We start from the raw sequence: 14,223 nt of genomic DNA on the forward strand, positions 1-14,223 counted from the left end.
TCAGCTTTCTGCAGGAAAACAGGAAATCACATGTATCCAATATTAAAAAAGAACCGTCTCAGTCCGTGGATAATGCAAAAAATTCGGTTAACACTGGTCATGTGTATGGAGCGAGAGATCAGAGGCAAGCAGAACACACTGGCATGCAAACGAGTTTAAAAAAAAAAAATCATGCTTCATCAGCAGAAGTGGTTTGGCACAGAACTCTATTGACTCTGTCCCCATCTAGTGGTCATTGCGATTATTACAACTATTCAAACAAGAAGAAGCATGTGGAATTTTCCACACTGTGGGTAAAGCAGGCCTTTATCCTTCGAACATGTAGAGCACAGACAAGACAGTCTCAACAACGCAATACTTTTTTTTTTGAGGGGGGGACATTTAGTGTGAAACATTAAATGGAGAGTAATATCCTGTCCCAATATGAGATGATGCAACTGCTCATTCATGGTCAAGATCACAGGCAGGAGAGCTGTTAAATGACTCAAAACTCCAGTAAGACTGCAACTGTTGATGAGAGCTCACATAGATGATGACTAACGCTTAATAACATCAGCTTCCCCCTTATGATTAATTTCGTGAGAAACAAAACTCAGTTTGAGTAAATTGAGTCTCCCTGATTATACTTTAATAATGAAACTGCGGGTCTTCAAACTGATATCTAAGTATGGTACTTTGTGTTGCATCTGGTCTTTTTTTCAGCGTAGTCAGCGTACAATAAGTGCTAACAGTTAGTAGCCTGCAGCCTAAATCCGCATATAAACTGTCTGTAAGTACAGAACCAATAGTCAATGCAAAAAAGAAAACAGGCATCTATAGAAATAGAAAATGTAATAGATACTTAAGTAAAGCCACCAACCTGCTGTGACTATTAGATCAATGAATAAGAGGTACAAATGAAACTACTGTGCACTGATTTTACCTTGACGAAGTTAAGGAGCTCTGATGACACCAGTCTGTAAAACTCATCTCTGCTCAGCGTGTCAGAGGAACCATCCCTGCCAGCACAGGCCTTTAATGGTCGACTCTTTTAAAAGCATATACTGAAGTTCAACAGAATTCTAACATTGATTTGGAATAAAAGACAGTGGAAACTCACCAGCTGTGTGTGTGTAGGTATTTGGTGAGTACAAACGTCTTTCTTCTCCTTTTGTACCCTGCTGTTGACGGATTAAGTAGATAAATCATTGGAATTGTTAAAAGTGTAAACCATATTTCCAAAGAAACCACAAATGTTTTTCCATGACACAGCTGTGTTTTCAGATGCACACACAGCTTGTAGCCAATCTTTGAAGAAGGATGGATTACTAGATGCATCATCTCATTCAGGAAAACCACCACAAGACTGAGTGGTGGTTTTCCTGAATGAGGATGAGGTTAACATTAACATTCTGCGCTGCCTGTGAACTATTTTTAATCATTTTTGCGGGTCATCCCAGTGCACAGACAGTTTATTTCCTTTGCTTCTTGTGAGTATGAAAATGTGGGCAGAATGCTGTGGAGAGCAAAAAGTAGAGCAGTACATCAGGTATATAATTATACTGTCTGTATATGGAAACTTTTGAATGAGGATGAGAATGAGGCACTTGGGTTTTACCTCATAAAATTTTTTTTTTAAAACTCTAAAGCTCTGACAGGATGTGCACAATTGGCATATTAGGGAGGCAGTTAGCACTAACAAGCACATCGGCTTTATCATCCAAATATCCCCTCTTCTAGTTTTTGTTTCTCTGCTGTATGACGCACACACCCAGACACACACATCTTTATCCCCTTATACTTGAAAAAGCAGTATTTAGTTCTCCTCCTTCCATTCCCTTGGCTGTCATTGGGGAAGGAGAGTGTGGCAACTAACTCAAAATAAATGGTTTAGTGAGGGGGCTGGAAATTGCTTCCCTACACACAGTCTTATAAAAGCATCGGTGCTTACAGTGGGCCAATGCTTCTAGTTGTTTTAAGATTGATATCCTGGGACTGTAGCTGCAGGTGTATCTCTGTCTGAGGACATGTCTTAAAGTTCTAAATTGCTACTTAAGTCTACAACACCAGCATTTGGCCTTGAGGCAAACATCATAGGCCTAAAGGTTTCAAGCTAAATATAAACTTAAATTACTGCCTTGGGGTTGTAGGCCATTCCCAACCAATCAATTTAGGCCCACATGTGTCCACATTTATTATTAAATGAAGTGAATTCAGTAGATTAGTGTCACCAGTTCAGTTTCTGACCAAATTTAAGTAAATACGTTCACAGCCTGTTATTTTGTAAAAGACTGTCCTGAAACATGTTCTCTAGAAAATTGACATGTAGTGGTGAAGCCGACCTTTGACCCTTAGGACATGAAATTTCACAGCTTAATTCATTTATGCAGTAGTTATGCAGTGGTTGGCCTCACAGTAAGAAGGTCCTGTGTTTAAATCCACAGCTATTTTGGGCCCCATGCTGAGCCTGCACAGATTCTCTCCAGCTCCTCTGACTTATTCCAAACCTAGACATGGGGTGAGGGTGCTCGTGGTGGTGCATTCCAGTGTGCTCCTAGTGCCAGTCCCAAGCCAGGATAAATTGGGAGGGTTGTGTCAGGAAGGGCATTCTTTGCCAAATCAAATATAATCAAGAATGAGATTTCCATAGCAGATTGGGTGCAGCTCGGGCTACTAACGATCGCCTCTGGTGCTGTTGGCCAAGAGCATGCCACCGGAAACTATGCTACTGTTGGCTGAAGACAAAGGAAGAAATGTGTATATCAGACAAGGAAATGACTCAGCTGGATAAAGTTAAGAAAAATGGATGGATGGATGGATGGATGTACACAATAGGAAGGGACAATAGATTAAAAATATATATATATCCTAATTTCTTCTCTATTTAAGATTAACTTAAAATAAGCAGGTATAAAGGCTGCTATTTGCTGAAGCAAAGTTAATGAAACAGTTGATGTACAGACAGACTACATTAGGATAAATGTTCACTAAGAAACAACTTCTTGTTCTCAACCTTGTAGAATTGTCTGTATCAGTGTGGCACAGCAACAAAGGCACCCCGAGCTCAATGCATCTAATAAGATGAGTTTGGCAATGTGGTGTGGTTTAATGGCTTGAACAAAGAGGTGGAGCAGGCTGGCACACAGCTACTAATCATGATCCCTCCTTTATAGTCTGTGTGGGCCCAGAGGAGTGACGCACGAATGAAATGCACTGAAAAGGCAGTGGCGCTGCAGCTGGGGCAAAGTGTCGGAGCTGTTTGAGTCTGTAAATAGTGTAGAAAAAAAATACAGTGTGTGGCAAGAGCCCGTGGCTTATCTGTCATCACTATGGAGAACTTGTTACAGCGAGCATACACTTCAGGAAGTATTCTTAAAGACTAAACAGGTGAGTTAAAGGAAGACAGAGTCAAGTATTATTCATCACAGAGAGGAATTACATTTATTATTTTTTAATGCCAAGAACATGGGAAAACACAACTGTAATGACATTTAAAGTTCTCTGTGCTACCACACGCTGTGTGGCAACCTTTGAAGAAAAAAAACAAAACAATCTCTATGGTGCTGAAGGCCTTTAAATCTGCTACATTTCATAAGTTTATCCACACGTAAAGAGATAAAGAAAGTATTTTTGAAAACAAATGTCTTAAGTACCGTCACCAACCACAAACAAACGTTACAGTCATCACAAAGCAATAACTTAAGGACATCTGCACAAGCTCCACACCTGAACAGCAATAAACATGCTCAACATGTCAAAATCTCATGTGCCCATCAATTCTCTAGATTTCACCTATAAAATAAGTTAATTAGACATTTGTAGATTTAAGCAAGTTCCTAAACACAAGCATAATGTATGTACAAACACAAGTGTCATGACTACAGACCCTCGCTCAAGTCGTTCAGCAGTCCATGCTTAATTAACAAAATCAGCCATGATCAGCGAATAAGCAGATTTTAAAAGTGCACAGTGCCGCTTGCAGAAAATAGTGAAAGTGTGGTGTTTGAATAAGACTGTGCAGCATCTTTTAGAAATCTTATTGAGAGCAACAGTGTAAGAGAATTGTGAATAGCAATGACTTTCACACTAACGGACATTCACAGTAGCTGCAGGTGGTCGGTCCCAAATAAACAGCTGTAAGTAAATGTTCATACATTTAGTGGGACTGTTTTAGGCTAGCAATATTTGTCTGTCACCATCTAAGATGTATGATGCAGATTCTTAAAATATCAGACTCAGCACTTCACACACACGATGTACGTTCAAGCCCTTCCTATGTAACAGTGCATTAAGTGTTTGCATATGAGCACTCAAAAACAAACAAACAAACAAAACAAAAAAAAAACCCCACAAGTGGACAGCAGATGGAGGTAAAACACAAAAGGTCGTCCTGCAAAAAGCATGACAGGTTGATAAATGTATACTTTAAGCCTTTGTGGTCCAATAAGAAATGTTCCCTTTGAGTAAACCCTCGCTCGCTCTGACTCCTTTTAGCCACTTTTGACAGATCCATCAATTCTATCATTTCATCAGCCACGTCCTTGTCCGCTCTCCTTTCCCCAGTCCCCTTTGATTCTCTCCTCTTTCTCTCCACCTCCTCGCAATGAAAACTTTCTCATGACTTCTCTCTCAAACTCCTCCATTTCATCCTCTATGGCGCCATCTTGTTCCCCATCCTCGTCCTCTTCCACCATGTCTTCTAAAATATCGCTCAAATCTTCAACAAAATCTTGAAAGCTCATCTGATCATGAACAAAAACGCCATCCTTAAAAAACTGCGTGGCCAGCTTTTTGAGCTCCTCTCTTTTGGAATCATCGACACCTGCCTGCTCTGCCTTAGCTAGATAGGTTTGGAGGATGGCCTCAAACTCGGGTAAGTTGACAGGGAGCAGCCGCTCAGCCTTTGCACAGGACTCCAATGAGTCGCACTCCTGTGAAGGTTTAGGACTGTGCTGGAGACGCTCTCTCTGCTGGACCCAGTACTCAGGCTGCCCCATGGAGGGTTTGCGGTGTGTATGAGGCTGCTTTTGGTCTCCGTATTGATGTTCTTCCTTTTTGCCATGATTATTTTTAACCTTGTATACACCTTTGCTTTTCTGGAATTGCAATTTGTCTTTTTTCCAGTCTTCATTATGCTTCTTCTCCTTCCTCCCGTCTCTCTCTTTCGATTGCTCCCGTTTCGACTGTTCCCACTTCTTGTCCTTGCTCTTCCATTCCTTATCGTGTTTCCCATTTTGACTCTTCCGCTCATGTTCATTCCATCGCTTCCTGTCATCTTCCCTCGATCCGTCTTTGCCGTGATTTTTACTGCCTTCCCACCGTTTCCTTTCATCCTTTTCTTTCCCTACTTTACCCTGAAGTTTGTCATTTTTATCATTCCTCTCAGTGCCTCTTCTCCACTCTCTCTCTCCTTTCTCCTTCCACTCTTTATCTTCCCACTGCACTTTGCCACTTTCTTTGAAGCCATCTTTCAGCTTCTTCCATTCCTTTTGTTCTTTCTGTCTCCCCCCACGATCCTTTCCTTCCTTCCAGTGCTTGTTCTCCTCCTTACCTCCCAATTGTTTTCCCTCATTCACTTTCTCATGCTTTGGTCTTTTCCTATCGACATCTTCATTCCATTCTTTTTTCTCCCTCTTTTCTGTCCGCTCTCTTTTTCCTTCCCCATCTTTCCATGGCTTTCCTTCATCACCTCTGCTAGTCTTCTCTTTCTTCCAGTCTTTCTCCTTCCACTGTTTTTCCCCTTCACTATGCCTCTTCAGTCTACCTTCCTTATCATTCTCCCTGTCAAACATTCCTTGCTCATGTTTTTCCTTCTTCCATTCTTTTTTACTGCCATCTTTACGGCCCTTTTTCTCTCCTTCCATCCCTACAGATTTTTTTCTCTCTTTTCCCTCTTTCTGCTCGCCCAAGTCATAACGATCTCTCTTCACATCTTTCTTTTTCTGCTTTGGGTCATCCCGTGGATGCTTTGTCTGTCTCCCTGTGGATCCAGCCGTTTCCTGCTTGCTGTCCTCTGGCTGACCAGGTGGGGGCAATGTAGCGAGCTTCATGGAGGCTTGAGTTGTCTGACTGCCTGCTGGAGCAACCACAAAAAGTCAAAGTTAGAAAAAGAAAAAAAAGATACAAGTGTGCATTGCGTTTCAAAAACAGAGAGAAGAAAGCAAATCACTAAATGACTAATCTACTCCCAAGCTTTCTTATAACTCTCATCCTTCTATATCTCCTACTCTCCTCCACATCCCCTCCCTTCTTCCTCCCTTGCTCCCTTTGTACCTGAGGAGACTTTTAATTCTGTCACAGTGGATCTCAGAGTTTCTAGTTCTTTCTGTAGGGCCGGGAATGACTCCAGCTCTTTCTTCATCCTCTCATTCTCTTTCTGAAGGACAGGAAGAGAAGCCATCTCTGTCTTCAACCTACTGTTTTCCTTCTCCACCGCCTCCCACCTCAGCCGCTCCTTTGCTCCCTCTGCTGCATGTCCCTGGGCTACTTTTAGCTCCTCGTTCTGTGTCTGTTTAAAGAAGAACAGAAAAAGAGGGTCCTGTGAGAATACCACACACTCACTGACACCTTTATCCACAGACACACATGTATTTATACAAATGTGCATTACTGTACACACGCAGAGGAGACGAGGTGAGAGACAGAATGGAGTCACACCTGAAGTTGGGCTTGGAGCACAGAAATCTGCTCATTCCCTTTGGCTAGCTTGTTTAAAAGCTCTGAATTGTCAGCATCTAGTGGGGACTGAGGAACCTCTGGGTTAAGCCACTCCTGTCAACAAACAGAATTACACATCTGCAAGATATTAGAAGTCTTCTCAAAATAACTATTGCCAGGTGGAGGAGTGGAGAAGAAAAAGGTGTTAATGGAACGGGAAAGAACAAGAACAAGTCACTGTACAGTAAAATTAATTAATTAATTTATTTTTTTTAAATTGCCACTCATTATACAGTAAATAAAGGTTAGACTAGAAGAAACAGACAGAGTAGACATTACACTGACCCGTTTTCCTGGTAGCTCTGTATCTTTCAGATCCCTTGTACTATAGTCGCTCTCTGCAACGCAAATATTAGTTTCAATGCGAGTAATAAATTAAAAATAGCATGCAAAAAACAAACAAACTATGTGCAATTACCCAGAAACAACATGCTTAAGGTTTCTGACAGTAAAATGAAATTTAGCTGAGCAGAAAAGAAGCATTCATAATACACTTCATTACAAATGCATTTGTAAATGCAATAGAGAAAAAAAAAAAAAAAAAAAAAAGGATGGATTCCTTGGTGAAGTCCTCATGAATCCTGTTTTCACCTTTACCTCATTCTCACGCCTTTGCTTTTCAAACTGTACGTCAAAATCAGGTGACAAACTGAGCTTACAGGCTTCTAAAGCTAATATTTACTGTCGTTCTTGGTCCCTTCAAAGCAACAAGGTTGCCTTTTGATAACACCTACACCAAGTATCAGGACAAAACCCCACATTTAACAGCATAAAGAACTTTGAAAGCTTTTTTTCTGCAAAGTATTACATGCAAAGGCTTTTTCCTGCATGCATCCTCACACATGCAAACATGCTGTGGCCAACAAAGACTTAATTAAATCAGTGACCCACACATACACACAGAAAGAACCTACCCTCATCCAGATCCATGAAGATACCTGCATGTATAATACACCTCAGTCTCGGAGCATCGTTCATCTAATCCAGTGTTAGTTACTTTCTATTCTTTTAAGCTTTTACCTTTAAAATATAATTTTAAAACAGGCAAAGAGCTTCCCAAAAAAATCTAATTAGAAAGAAAGAAAGAAACGTTAACCTTTGTAACATGCCTACCTGAGAAAAAAATGGTGCCAAGGCCTAACAGAATGAGAGCACCTAGGATGCACTTGTTCACAGAAAACCCGCTGTCGTCTTCTCGCTGGGGGAGCTGAAATTCGTCCACTTCCTCTTCCTCTTCTCTTCTCCCAATCTGCTCCAGAGATGCTAAAAGGGACCTTCTCTTCCTCACCTCTGACTCTCCCTCCTCACCAGCCTTCTCGGTTCTCTCCTGACTCACTTCTGAATCTGCATGGGGGTCTGGAGGGGTGAAAGAAAACAGTATTAAGGTGTAGTTCTACCAATAATTAAGTTACAGGAACACCTCAAATATAAACTGAAAACACCACAACAATATGCAATCAGAAATTTCAACCCCCAGCAGCGTAATTATTTTAAGCACAAAGTTGCAGTACAGATATTTCTTGCTTTTATATAGCTGATATAAGATAGCACTCCAGCTAAGCAGGGTATGCTGGTTAATTTGCTCCACTTTCTTATATTTAAACTCAACAAATCAGTCTGGCTTTGAAAGAAAAGAGCAATGATATAACTGGCTCTGTAAAGACATCACTAATGCTGAACTTTACTTTTTAAACACAAATTGTAAGGAAAAAAAAAAAAAAAAAAAAGTGCAGAACAGAGTAAAAGAAGACCAATTATTTGATGGTGCAGCAGTAAAAAGTGACACAAACCAAAACCACTACACTGCAAAATATTTTAAGTGGTTCCTGTCCCTCTGAAGCCAATTTACTTCTGCAGGGTGTCATGTAACTAAAGGTTTCTGTCACATCATGCTCCCCTCCACACACAGCCTCTCCAGACAACCTCCTGGCCCAGATACTGAAAAAGTCCATAACCAGGTGTTCCAGCAAATACACTTCAAACACAAATAGAACATGTGGCTTAGTCTCCAATAGCAGAAGAGAAAGGCTGCATGCCATGTATACAGTGACATACACATAATAAAGTTTTTCTAATATTAAAGTAATAATGACCCGACTTTCACCCTGTTCATACCTGTTTCTTTTCCCAAGTCAGTTGTCTTTAGATACGCATCTGACTCCTCCCCTTCTTGTTTTAGCTCCTCCTCATTTCGCAGATGCTGCGTTCCTTCCATCTGCACACACTCTGCACCTCCAAGAGTCTCTGTGCTCAACGGTAAGAGTGGGGGCTCATCAGGGGAAGGAGCTACATGAGTGTAGGAGTCAGAGTATGAATCGGGGTCAGAGCTGCTCTGCGCCGGGCCCTCAGGTAGGCCTCCTGCCTGGCTGACTTCATCACTGCCATGGTTCAAGTTGCTGGAGACTTCCAAAGAGGAAGGAATGGGGTTATCCGTGACAGAAGTGGGCACAGAGGTGGGCTGATCTGCACTCAAGCCTCCACTTAGCTCTGCTGTTTTTTCTTTTGGTACCTGGATATAAGAATAAGGTCATTATAAAAAAAAGTTTTTGCACTTCTTATAATTTGGCACTTTTGGTTAAAAGCCAAGCAATACAACTTTGGTCTTAAAGGTTTAAATGTTATTTAAACAGAAATATTGTTGTGTTATCTTTAGCATGAAGAACGCCGTCTCTAAGCTACAGCTGAAATGAGTCACTTTCCAAATCTGAGGAACAAATGAGAAGGATAACGCTGCTACTTGGAAAAAAAAAAAAAAAAAAAAAAAAAGGCAAATTCTGTCCAATTAGAATCAACCAGTCTCACTACACTATAAATAGGTTTAGTATTTATTCTTTGAGCATTCAAAAATAAGCAATCATTCAAGACCTGGGATTATTAGAAAATTAAAACGTGGGAGAGGAGAATGCTTTCTTTGGCCAATCAAGGCTACACATTCAGCAAAGCCGCGTGACAAATGGTACCGTTACAGAACAGAACATTGCATGTATTGCTGCCTTACTAGGTAGTTCTCCACAGGGAGCCCTTCTGCAGACTTTGCACCATTTGCAGGCTGGTTGTTGTCCCCAGAACCTGGATCAAACACAGACACAGGAGGGGAGCCATTTAGGCCAGCAGTTCAACATTTTTCAATCCTGACTCTTTGAAGTGGAGCAATTCCTACTCGTGACACCAACACCTGCCCCCAGTATGCACAGGCAGGGTGAAAAGCAGTGGTGATGAGGTGTATTTTTTTCTACTTTACCAGTTGTTTTCTTTGATTACAGTCGTTTCTGATTGCTTAGGTAATAACTTTGCAATAATAGCTGGAAGGCTCAAAGCTCTAATGCACTAACTGCAGAATATTACATCAAGCCAGTAAAACTATTTTTGAGACACTCTTGTAAAAATTGAATTTATACGTTAAACCCAAACCATCATTTAAAGAACCTCTACACACTGATGTAGTGAAACACACACTTTATGTTTTCTGTGTGCAAGGCAGAGCAGCTCGCATTAATCAACTGACATGTGTGTGTAAATACCCATGTTTGCATCTTTGGAACCTTACTTACCTTTATTTCTGCACACAATCAACAGAAGGTTAAAAAAATAATAATAATATATATATATATATATATATATATATATATATATATATATATATATATATATATATATATATATATATATATATATATATATATATATATCACTCCTCAAAAGACATTAGCGGTAGAACAAAACATTTCCAAGGAAAAATACAAGAAAGCCAGCCAAATGTCATTCTCTTTGTCAATCCAGACTCACAACTTTATCCACATCTCATGGAAAGCATCAAATGAGTGCAAAGCAATCACTTTACAAACTGCCTGTAAAGCAGAGAAAGCACATTCAGTTTGCCAAACTTGGTAAATGCACTTGCTACAAAAGTTAGTATTTTCAGGTATACTCCGATCCTAATGTGGATATGCGATTGAGAAAAGGAATGGATGTGAAGGCACCTGGTGCAGTTGTATGGCTTTCTCCATGGTACTCCGTCCCCATTATCACAGGCTTCAGGGTTTCAGCAGCAGTTTCCTAAGAAAGACAAACACCCAGTCAGAGAACAATCCAATGCTGTGCAAAATATTAAGCCACCCATCAGGGTGCAGTCATTTACTGCAATGTACAAACACACATTATATAAAACCAAAAAGCAGTCTTCTTGAAGGACATTCAAAGCTCTTCTTTGGGTGTTGGCTGCCTTTTGTTTTGTTCTCTGTCCACATGATACCACGCTGCTTTAAAAATGTTGAAGTCTGGACTCTGTGGAGGCCAATTCATAGCTGAGTGTTCCACTGTTTTTCTATGCAAATATGCCTTTACTGCACCATCAGTGTGTTTGGGATTACTGCTGTTTTGATGAGACCCATAAAATTTTACATTTGGATTTATCACTCCATAAGACTTGCTGCCATAAGTTTCAGTCCAGTTCTTGTGTAATCCAGCATATCTCGACCTTTTCTCTGCGTTTCCATCTCTTAAGAATGGCCTCTTGACAGCTACCCTTTCACTGAGGCCATTTCTGATGAGGCTTCAGTGATCAAGTGAAGAAAGAGATGCTTTCAGGTCCTGTGTCAGGATACACTGCACACCATGTCAAGATCTGCCAAATTTTTCCCCTAATAGCTCTCTGGAAATCATGTTGTTGATGCAATAATGATTAAGTGTTAAGTGGCTTAACAAATAATCAAAAAAAGAAAATCATTAAATTACAAAAACTGGACTGAAAATGAGTGAAAAAGCAGCCAGCGTCTGAAAGAGCTTCAGAAAGCTTGAAAATTTTTTTAAGACCACTTGAAAATCAAAGAAACCTCACAGGTGTTTCATTTTCAACACCAATTTTGATATTTAGTGAATTAAAAATCTAATATTACAATGTATTTTTTTCTTTCAGACTTATGAAGCATAACTAAATTTCCCACAACATGTGTTATTTGTAGTTATGGACGAGTCCTTACTGAGAAAATATGGCAACATAACCCACAACTTTTAAAGATAAAACAAGATTCTTTCTTCTATCTATCTCGTTACTGGAATAATAACAATAATGAGTGACTGAGCATCACCCTCTTTAACAGGCTCACAAATGAGAAGATCTTATAATAGTTTGCCTTCCTGAATACTAGTCAAATCAGAAAGATCAAGACAGACTTAGTACAGAAACCAAACTTCATATTTAGGTAACCAAAAGAAAATAAACTGAGACCAGTAATTTTGTTTTTTTTAATAAAGCATTTTGCTTAAAGCCTGTGTATTCCAGTGCTCTATACAGAGCGATGATACCTCAGGAGTTAGGATGGTCCAGCTGTTATTAGCACTCCCAGTGCCAGACATGGCCCCCAAGAGACTTTGCGTGTCTCTCCTGCAACAAAGAACAACATAGAGAACAATGTGAAGAGCGTATATACGTACACCCTGAATCAAAGCCATGCATATTTTACAGTTTGACTTACAGAAGAGACAACTAACAATGTGCCACTAGCTTACAATTACAGTAACAACATGAGGACTGCAGCTTTAAGAAATTTACGCTCATTGTTTACCCGATTTGAATACAAGCCTCTACTACTCAGCCTCACCCATTTTGCCAATAAAGGTCTGACTGTAATGTGTTACTGAGGTCTTTGTGCGAGTGTGTGCATTTTGTATGTGAGCAGGAAGTCTAATTCCCTGGGAGCATTCAGTTCTTCATTAGTAGTTTATGTGTGCTATGAGCCTTTTGGCCAGCCTGGCTTTTGACTAGCTGGGAAATGTTTTGGCAGAGACATGGGTAACTAAGCCCGGCACTACAATGGGCTGTCCATTTCAAAGGTACTGGTCTCTTAAACAGAGGTCTACAAATGAGCACATTTGTGGTGTACACTATCTGCCCACTGCTTTGGAATCACTTATTTTACAGTAAAATCATTCATCTTAGCTGCCACCACAGTAGTTGAGAAAATCATCTCCCATGTAACCACTTCAGTGTCACCCCCTTGTTAGGTGGAAGTGTCAGGTATTAGATTTTTATAAAGCTTTTCCTTTCAAATTACACAAGGTAGCATAACAGCGAGACATATTTATATGCATCCAGTCTAGTTTTGTATGAATTCTGAAAGAACGAGGCACTTAAGTTAATACCACACTGTCTGGGTAATGACACACTTCACTCCCCAAATTCAATTCTCTCCCAGCTCTGCTATTTAGGTCTCCTAATCGAGTGCCTCCCAAGAGAAGCCTACTGAATCTAGCCTGGGGCCCAAGGAGCATTGTGGAGGATATAGTGGAATGGTTTAAATAGATGCCAGCTAAATATAGCTACCATGAGATTGACTAGAGACAGACAGAGGGAGCATGCAGGAGATGGCCATGGGGAATAAAATAGAGGCAGAAATGTATTCTAAGGACAGTTTTAAAAAGGATTATTTTACATGCAACACAAGGGAGGGAGAAAAAAAATAACATCCTGTTCTGATCTTATTCACTGATCGGTACGAATAGCATTTAATTTAAGATCTAGCTGTAGGAGTCGGTGCAAGATCATACTTTCACAGTGCATGCGTCTAATCTCAGTTTATCTCTTCAGACATTAATCTGCATGTGTGTGATATCTTCCAGAGACTAGACTGTTAATCTTTTTTCCTTTTCTTTTTTGCAGCGTCTTTGCCTCTGCATGGAAAAATTACCAAAAAAGGTCAAGAGATAAACTACAAGACTTTCCATGAGGACAGCCAACGCTGGGCTGCGAGCTAAAGCCAGCTCCACACAGCATCACCGCTAAAAGCAGACCGCTCTTATCACTATGCAAAAAGGGTCGGGGTTAGTTGGAAGAAGTTCATAACCTGCGACAGGAAATGTCACACGGCCTTAAAGAAGACAACAACATCTGGTTAAACTCAGGAATATCACTTCTCACATGAGGTGAGGGCCGCTGTTAGTAGGCTACTAAAGGCTTCACAAGCCGAAAGTTGTTGAGATTAGTCCTTAAAAAAACGTTTCCACTTCAACGACGTCTGCCGAGCAACCAGGAAAACGTGAACGTTTGCGACACAGAGGGAGAAGAAACGACACTAGAAAAGACGTCGTTATCTTGTAATACAACCAAAAATACAGGTGGGTCTTACCGTGGTCTGTCACTTTACTTTAGACTTCAGAGGACGCCACAGACGCAAGCTAGGACTTCTTTGATTCTTCCCATCAAACTTGACAACTTATAACGTGCCTCCAGAACTTACTGAGCCATGCTCTTCTCGCCCAATCACAAAACGCGTTTGCTCTAGTCCCGCCTCTCGCTCATCCAATAAGATATCGTTGTCGCTTCACTTCGGCTGGAAAGCTTCTAAGTTGATTGACATGTATATATGTATAAATATGTAAGTGATGGAGGCTGAATTAATGTAAAATTAATACTACAGGTTACTGCTACTGCTACCCTGACATTAGACAGGCTTGAGTTGATGGTTTCCATCATAAATAGAGCCTCCAGTTTAGCGATAATAATAATGCTCTTTTGCACACTCACTTAAG

The 14,223-nt window shown here is 40.4% G+C and overlaps 1 protein-coding gene across 5 annotated transcripts; it reads right to left on the reverse strand.

Moving 5' to 3' along the window:
- Positions 1 to 3,392: 3,392 nt before the first annotated feature.
- Positions 3,393 to 13,951, reverse strand: pbxip1b (pre-B-cell leukemia homeobox interacting protein 1b). 5 transcript variants are annotated; one of them, XM_082553096.1, is made up of 11 exons: positions 13,821 to 13,951; positions 12,001 to 12,079; positions 10,677 to 10,752; positions 9,695 to 9,765; positions 8,812 to 9,205; positions 7,810 to 8,052; positions 7,611 to 7,634; positions 6,982 to 7,034; positions 6,637 to 6,750; positions 6,397 to 6,487; positions 3,393 to 6,052 (listed from the first exon to the last, which is right to left on the reverse strand). In XM_082553096.1, the coding sequence occupies exons 2-11, from the start codon at positions 12,049 to 12,051 to the stop codon at positions 4,509 to 4,511; spliced, it is 2,661 nt and encodes an 886-aa protein (XP_082409222.1). In that variant the 5' UTR covers positions 12,052 to 12,079; positions 13,821 to 13,951; the 3' UTR covers positions 3,393 to 4,508. The 5 variants fall into 5 exon arrangements, with proteins under 5 accessions (XP_082409222.1, XP_082409221.1, XP_082409219.1 ...); XM_082553095.1 differs by having other exon boundaries at positions 3,393 to 6,055; XM_082553093.1 differs by having other exon boundaries at positions 6,253 to 6,487.
- Positions 13,952 to 14,223: the final 272 nt, after the last annotated feature.

The sequence above is a fragment of the Aulonocara stuartgranti genome, assembly GCF_965226115.1.
Source record: "Aulonocara stuartgranti genome assembly, chromosome: 11".
NCBI lineage: Eukaryota > Metazoa > Chordata > Actinopteri > Cichliformes > Cichlidae > Aulonocara > Aulonocara stuartgranti.